We start from the raw sequence: 8,752 nt of genomic DNA on the forward strand, positions 1-8,752 counted from the left end.
TATAGGAAAGATACACCACGGACCAAACGTTTGATTGGTCATCTGGTGAATCCAGATTATGTATGTCCTCCCGATGATCGTTGGATCCACGATAACTCGGATTCTAAGCGTGAGGAAGGAGCAGGTGGGAACGAGGGTGATGATAATGACGATGATGGTGGTAATGGTGGTGATGATGATAGTTAATTAGCTTTGGTGACGTAGGTTAAAATGAACGGCATTTCAAAATTACTTGAATTCTTCTGAGTGCGAAAACCCCAAAGTACATGGGGCAATTCATCTACCCAGCCTATTTGTTTAATTCCTAGTCTTGCCTTAATCCCTTCTTTGATTGTTCGGTTGGTCCTTTCTACCTGACCATTAGCCTATGGTTGGGCTACTGATGTGAAAATTTGGTTGACCTGAAGTTCTTTCAGCCATTCTTGCAACCCGCTATCCGCAAACCGAGTCCCGTTATCACTCACAAGTCCTTGTGGAAGACCAAATCGACAGATAATGAATTCCCATAGGAATTTCTTAACACTGGATGCCGTAATGGATGCGACCGGTTTAGCTTCGACCCACTTGGTGAAGTAATCAATGGCCACAATTAAAAATTTGACGCGTCATGGGGCTTCTGGGAAAGGTCCCATAATATCGATAGCCCATTTTTGGTACAAGCTCGTTTTTTTTGCCGCAGAGTATTGGGGGCATGGCGCTGGCATGAATCACACTTTCTGATTTTTTGCATCGCGTCCATGTACATTCCCGGCCAATAATACCATGCATCCATCAATTTGGCCACAACCATCCTTGGGCCCGAATGAAGACCACAAATCCCTTCATGAACTTCTCGTATCAGATAATTCGGATTCTCGGCATCCACACATCTCAGAAGTGGGCAGAGGAAGGACCTTCTATATAAGATACCATCTTGCATTTGATAATTCAAGGCCTTGTGTCTTATCTTCCGGGCCGCGACTTTCTCTTCCGGAAGAGCTACTGATGTCAAGTAAGCCATGATTGGCGTCATCCAGGATTCTACTCCGGTTTGTATCACTAATATTTGATGCTGCAGGACCGAAGTTCTTTCAAGGACTTCAACACGAATGTCATTAGCGAAGTGCTCAAAGTTTGTTGAAGCTAACTTGCTAAGGGCATCCGCCGACTTATTTTGGCTTCTTTTTATATGAATGACTTTGCACGAAGAAAATTGAAGGATCAAGTCCTTTACTTGTGACAAGTACAAAGCCATTACATCTTTTTTTGCTTCATAAGTTCCATTGATCTGTCCCGCGATCAACATAGAATCTACTCTATCTTCCAAATGCTTAACCCTAAGTTTCTTGGCAATCCGCAAGCCTGCTAAAAGGGCTTCGTACTCAGCCTCATTGATGGTATTTTTAAAGTCCAACTTTATAGCATAAGTGAATTCATGGCCTTCCGGATTAACCAATCTGAGGGCAGCCCCTGACCCTTCACTATTTGAAGCTCCATCCGTGAACAATGACCAAAATTGCCCTTGTTCAGGAGGTACCAGAGGTTGTTGTTCAACTAAGCATTCTTCTTCTTTGTGTTGCGGGACTTCGGTGACGAAGTCCGCCAAAACTTGGCCTTTGATTGCTGGTCTGGGATTGTACTTAATTGCATGTTCTCCCAGTTCGATGGCCCATTTCGCCAATCGCCCAGACAATTCTAGCTTGCTTAATACATTTTTGAGCTTATACCCCGTCAACACATTAATTGGATGGCCTTGGAAATATCTGCGGAGACGCCTGACAGCACAGACCTGTGCTAGAACCAGTTTTTTGAGCATTGAGTATCTGGTCTCTGGACATGTCAACGTCCTACTGACGTAGTAAATTGGTGTTTGAAAATTCTTTTTATCCATATGTAGCCCGGCTCCAATGGAGACATCAGACGCTGATAAGTACAGTGTTAGTGGCTCTCCCGCATATGGTGATGTCAGAGTTGGTAATTCCATTAGACACTCTTGACTTCGAGAAATGCTTGTTCAGCCTCTGCGGTCCACTTAAAGTGTGCTTTCTTAATGCAATTTATCAAAGTTGATACGAATGGGTAAGATTTGGCCGCATGATTGGCTAAGAACCTATTTAGGGCCACAAGTCTTCCATTCAGCGTTTGTACTTCTTTGAGGGAGGAAGGTGAAGGCATGCGGGCCACTGCCTGAACTTTATATGGGTTAGCTTTGAAGCCCGCCCTAGTTACTATGACCCCTAAAAACTTTCCTTCTTCCATTCTGAAAGAACACTTATTCGTGTTAAGTTTCATGTTGATACTTCTCAAACTATCAAACGTTTCTTCTATGTCTCTCAACATTTGGTCTTCTTCGATGCTTTTTATTACCAAGTCATCCATATATACCTCTAAATTCCGACCAATCTGATTTTTGAAAGCTCGATCCATCAGTCGTTGATATGTAGCACCCGCATTTTTCAATCCAAAGGGCATCATTTTGTAAAAAAAATGTGGCTTGGTCTGTACGAAATGATGTCTTGTCCTCATCACCCACCGCCATGCGGATCTGATGGTAGCCTTTGTAGGCGTCAAGGAAGCATTTAAACTTGAATGGAGCCATAACATCAACTTTAAGATCAATTTCGGGAAAAGGATAAAAATCTTTTGGACATGCCTTATTCAAATCCTTGAAGTCTATGCACATCTACCATGTTCTGTTACTCTTTGGAACGATGACCGGATTAGCCACCCATGTTTGATACTTGATTTCATGAATGATTCCTGCATTGAGAAGATCTTGTACTTGTTCATTCATAGTTTGGTTTGTTCTGGACCCATCTTTCGTTTCTTTTGGACGATTAGTGGGAATGCTGGGTTCACCCTCAACTTGTGTTCCGCAATATTACGTGGGACACCGATCATGTCCGCGGGTTGCCAAGCGAAGATGTCCATGTTTTTGGCTAGAAACTACTTCAAAATGGCCCTTACTATCTCCGAGATAGCATGTCCGACCACAACTGTTTGATCTGGAATTTTTTTGTTCAATACCCATTTTTCTTGCTCATTCCTCTGAACTTGCTTTGGAACTTTGCTGGGTTTTGAACTTTCTGTCGTGAAGCAGTGACGGTTAATGCGGATGATTGCTACACAAGTGCAGGTCGGAACTCCTACCGCACCTGAGCTGTAGAGGGATGAGCATTAAAGTCACCAATTGCCTCTCGTCCCAAGATGATATCATGCTTGGACGTCTTCGGCAAGACTAAAAACTCAACATCTTCGGTTGTTGAATGGATTCAATCACTGAGAGTGACTGAAAAAGATATAACCCCTCGCAGGTGCTTCCTGTATCGAAGAAGACGTAATGCGAATGATAATGACCTATGAGGGCGGTGATTATCAACGGATTTTTGTTGCAAGGGCCTCCTTTAACCCGTGGAAAGATTACATGCTCACTCTTCCACTCCTCTTCAACAAATTCTCTCTTCTTTCCTCCCACCTTGTGTCCACCTTGTATCATGTGAACATTCAGGTCTTTGACTTGCTTCTTGACGGGCCTTGGTTATCTCACGCAAGAGCTTCACTAGTCCCTGGTTTTGCATTTTTTACCAAGTTTCCAAGCTTTCTTGATTTTACTTCTGCCTCGATCTCACTTTTCAAAGCTATTCATTCTTTCGTGTTATGCACTATGTCATCATGAAACGAACAGTGTTTTTTAAGATCAAGGAATGATCTCCTCGTGAGTGGTTGAGGTTTCCATAAATTCACGTTCTTAGTGGTAAGAATCTCCGAGGGAGTCTTCGACAGTGAACTCCAGTTGTTAGTGACTCGTGCTGAAGAGTTCGCTTTGTTCTTATTGCCTATCAGAGACTTGGCATCAAATGGCTTTGATGTTTCCACGGAAGGCTGGAGCCTTGACTAAATTGTTCCTTTTGCCTGTCTGTTTGGCCGTGGATTTTAAAATTCCACCTTTGGATTTTGCTTTTGACTATCAGTAGACAAAGTCTTTTCAGTCCTTGAGAACAACTTCGCCGCAGACATTATATCATCCCAAGACGTGTGAATCCCATCTCTACCAGTTAGCGTGCAAATCAATTCATTGCACTTCACATTTTTGCAGAAGGCTCCCCGAAACATATTGTTAGTGCGCGGTTTTGGTATCTGTAGCAATCGAATAAGTTATAGATAGTCTAGTCTGTTTATTTAACGTATATTTATTGTAAAATGGCCATTCTCTATGGAATATATAGCGAATGGGTCCATTAGTTAGTTGATTAGGCTAGTTCGTTAAGTTTATAAGCCCATTCGTCATGAAATATAACGAATGGAGGCTGGTTCGTTAAGTTATTACCATTCATTGTGGATTCAAAACGAATGGTGTCTAATTCGTTATGAAGATATAACGAATTAGGTTTAACTTAACGAATGGTGCTTAGGCCTATAAATAGGTAGCTCATGTTCATAATTTAAAGGGTGTGAGAGAGATCCGAGCCATAAGTTATTATACTCTCACCATGCCGGATCCTAAATAGATCTAAGTTATTTCCACCATAATGTATACATCCTAATTATCAATAAACTATGTATTTAACGTATCAATATCGTGTTTATCGATGTATCGGGTTAGCGGCTAAATCTTGCAAGGTTCTCTCAATTTTCTTGGTAAACCAACGGATCAATCCAGATCGATAACAGATTAACCTAGATCTAAACTGTAATAGGATCTAGTTTATGATTACTCTTAATTAGGTTATATATTATGTATATTAGTTGTATTAGGTGTATACATATTAATAGATTAACGAAGTTTGGATCGAGAGAAGATTTTGACAAAGTGTAATTACATTAAAACCAAAACTTAAATTACGCAGATGACTAAGCCTTTATATATAGACGATGGATCTAATTCGTTACACATCCCGAAACGAATTAGGATCCAGTTCGTTAACATTATAGACTCTAAATGAAACATAATGAATCACTTGATTCGATATGCCCATTCGTCAACATTCCATGACGAATGGGAACTTACATAACGAACTACAAGCCCATTCGTTAAACATCCTTAACGAATGGGTGCTACATTAAACAAAATGGCTAGTTCGTTAAACATCCTTAACGAACTAGCCTTACATTAACAAACTAACTTAATAACATGAATATCTTTTACATTATAATAATAATAATAATAATAAAAACAAAGAAAATAAATACAAAGACTCGAGATGCCAAAATTGTGTACTAACAGAAACCCCCTCGTCTTGAGCTCTTTGTCTTGTCTTTAATTTATTTGAAGCGCTTCGACTGTCAGTCCCGACAGCTATGGATTCTGTACTCATGACACACACGAACGACACGTTGAAACTGCATTGCTCGGTTATAGTCTTCACGGCGCTCGATCAATATTTTATTCTTGAACAACACATCATTATCAGTCTCAGTCAAATTCACGAGCCACATTGGATCAATAATCTTAATCAGCTCGGTCTTTAAACCCTTTCCCAATACAAAAACGGCCTCGCCAATACGATTATCATAATACCAGAGGTTGAATAGTAAATAGATATGCAGATTAAGCGTCTCGACTGGTACACGCTTCATCGTATTTGGCGGTTTAACTTTAAGCACGAGCTTCCTCCAACCCTTTCATGGATCTATCTCAAAAATACGTTTGCGGATTGGAATCTGCGGCCGAACTTAAATCCATGATTGACCTCGAAGAGAAAATTTTGATGAACCCATTATGCTCGACGATCTCTACCACTGTTTATGAAAGGTCGACACGCGAGGGTTCGCACATCCCAACGCGGTAATGAGAGAACGTCAATAATGTTTTCATAATACTGGACGCCGTTCTCCCATTTAACAATATAAACCTTTAACTCTGAATCATAAAGCCATGAAATAATATCACCTCGCACTTTTGACACGGCTTTGAATGAAGTCATTTGATTAGCTTTAGCACGTGCAGTGGCCTCTTGCTCTTGTTCTTTATCTACGTACATGTACGCCTCAATAATCTTATGTGCCCGTTTGCTCCGGTACTTGAACATTTCAATAATATCATCAACCGACAGATTAGGCTTCGAGTCAAATCTTTTGTCAACGCCCTTACCCTTTGATACTTTCTCCAAATGATCTTCGGCTGCTTTGACGTTTTCTTCAATAAATACAGGAGCACCCTGATCAACATTTGTTCTTTAAAATAGATCAGGGTATTCCTCAGCCGTCACGTCCTCAATCTCGACTTCCTCATCTTCATAAATAAATGACGTGTTCATCAGAATTGTTGGATCATTCAAGAATTTCTCGTCATTCTCAACCTCCACGTCATTCTCAGCCTCTAACACATCAAGTTCTTCATTATTTAAACCCAGCAGTATAGAATCTGCTCTCGTGTCAAAGACCGATCAACGAAATGCCCTTCTTCAATCTCATCCAGGTTGGCGATACTCATGACCACACCAACCTTATAATCCATATATATAAAAATATTATCCTTTATCGACTCAATTGGTTTAGCATTCGTAGAGTCCTGATAAATGACAACCTGTTTTCCAAATCACCAACCTCACCCGTACCTGCACCGGAAGATGAACCGTGAGCTTGTTTCGGCTCACTTCCTCCAGTACCCGAGGCATCAGGATCATCTTCACCATTCTTCAGCTTCTTAGTGCCTCATGTTTACATGCAAGCTGCAGAATGAGATCCTCTTGTTCTTTCATCTTCACCCCCTGAGCTGTAACAATCTTACGGAAGACTTTGGTCTCCTTTTGACAGAAAGAGACATAGCTCATCAGCTTTCGTTGATTGTCCAGCATACGCTCTTAATCCAGTCGATCAACATCCATCTGATTCTCATAAAAGTGAACCAAACTCAAGAGCATGTTCATCTGAGTCTCATGTGGTATAGCATGAAAAGAAGGAGGCACCGGTTGCACAGGACCTTGAGGACGATTAAGCCTCATAAATGAAATATCCATATGCGGTGGTGGCATCATCGTCGGTGTTGGTGAAACCACTGATGTAGCAGTAGTAGGCCTTGGTAATGTAGATAAACAGATTGTAGAATCATGCCAAGCGTAGGATCTGAAATGAGTGTGGTCGTGAATGTAAGTTCCGGGGTGCTAGTAGTAAGAGGCACCTCCGGTCTTCGAATAATAGATGACCTTGGAGACTGAACTCCAAAAGAAATACCAGCTCCTGCAGTCACTCGTCGTTTTGATGACCCTTCACCAGGCACCTCTTTCCCTTTCCGTTTGCGTTGAGCAGCTTGAGCAGCAGCTGCCTCAACATCAATCTGTTGTTGGTGATTATTCCCATCTTCATCACCATCGTCACCATTGTCACCATCGTTCCCGCCTGGTCCCTCTTCATGCTCAGAATCCGAATCATCATGGATCCAGCGAGCATCAGAAGGACATTCATAATCGGGATTAGCTAGATGACCAATCAAGCGTTTAGTCCGAGGATGTGGATCTTTCCGATACGACTTCATACACTTAACTGTATCAGCAGTCATCTGTTCCATAGGCGACACATCATCAACTACAACTCGATCAATCACCAAGTTTGGAATCAAGTCTTGAACGATCAGTTGGATAAAATGTGGATACATTAAGAATTTCTTGCGTCGATTCACCACAAGGAAATTCTCATTGAGATGATAGGATATCATCTCCGAAAAGTTGAAAAACTTGTTCAATATCAGCGCGAAGAATGTCAATTGAAGCATGATACAGCACTCGTCAAATCCACATTTCCGTACACCAAGGAAGTGTATGAGAACATGCAGTAAGTACTTGTATGTGGGACACAAGCATGCCTTGTTGTAAATGGACATTTCGAGATCACCAGCTTAGAACACACGATTAAATAGTCCCCTAATCAACTCTTTGTCAAATTCACATGGATTATCCATGTTATCCCCAAACTGCAGAACCCGTCGGATCACACCATGAGTAATCGTGATAGACTGTCTTTGAACTTCAGCTATGATGTGATTCTCGGACTCGATGTAGCGTTCTGAGTTCCAAAAAGGACGAACATTGCTGAAATGTACTGTTGGTCTAGCAGATATAGCATAATGTATACAAGATCGCCTCAAGAAAGCTAGCATATCTCCAAATAGATTCTCATCAGCAATGTTTGTACCGACAAAAGCACAAATGTTATGCTTCTTGTCGTACGGGAGCAACGGAAGACTTGTTCTTGTTGTTGCTGTTGTTGTGGCTCAACAGTAGGAGGATCTTGAACAATATTGTCAGTCATAACTGATAATATTATTAAAGGTTTGTATTGTTAAATGGGAGAACGGCGTCCAGTATTTTGAAAAAATTACTGACGTTCTCTCATTACCGCGTTGGGATGTGCGAACCCTCGCGTGTCGACCTTTCATAAACCGTGGTGGAGATCGTCGAGCAGAATGGTTTCATCAACATTTGCTCTTTGAGGTCAATCATGGATCTGGATTGATCTGTTGGTTTAACAAGTGCTTTGATACCACTAGTTAAACCAACGGATCAATCCAGATCTATAACAGATTAACCTAGATCTAATCCGTAATAGGATCTAGTTTAGGATTACTCTTAATTAGGTTATATATTATGTATATTAGTTGTATTAGGTGTATATATATTAATAGATTAACGAAGTTTGGATCGAGAGAAGATTTTGACAGAGTGTAATTACTTTAAAACCAAAACTTAAATTACGCAGAGGACTAAGCCTCTATATATCGACGATGGATCTAATTCGTTACACATCCCGTAACGAATTAGGATCGAGTTCGTTAACA

General features: G+C 41.0%; 1 protein-coding gene across 1 annotated transcript; it reads right to left on the minus strand.

Annotated features, from left to right (window-relative positions):
* Positions 1-589: 589 nt before the first annotated feature.
* On the minus strand, positions 590-1,963 carry LOC143637057 (uncharacterized). The gene has a single exon (XM_077104523.1). The coding sequence runs from the start codon at positions 1,961-1,963 to the stop codon at positions 590-592; it is 1,374 nt and encodes a 457-aa protein (XP_076960638.1).
* Positions 1,964-8,752: the final 6,789 nt, after the last annotated feature.

The sequence above is a fragment of the Bidens hawaiensis genome, unplaced genomic scaffold (genome assembly GCF_021521415.1).
Source record: "Bidens hawaiensis isolate Kalapana, Puna unplaced genomic scaffold, B.hawaiensis_p1.1 tig00008105_1, whole genome shotgun sequence".
Classification (NCBI taxonomy): domain Eukaryota; kingdom Viridiplantae; phylum Streptophyta; class Magnoliopsida; order Asterales; family Asteraceae; genus Bidens; species Bidens hawaiensis.

What these genes read in the sequence shown, in the direction of transcription:
- LOC143637057 (XM_077104523.1), bottom strand. Translation starts at nt 1,963, where the DNA reads ATGGAATTACCAACTCTGACATCACCATATGCGGGAGAGCCACTAACA.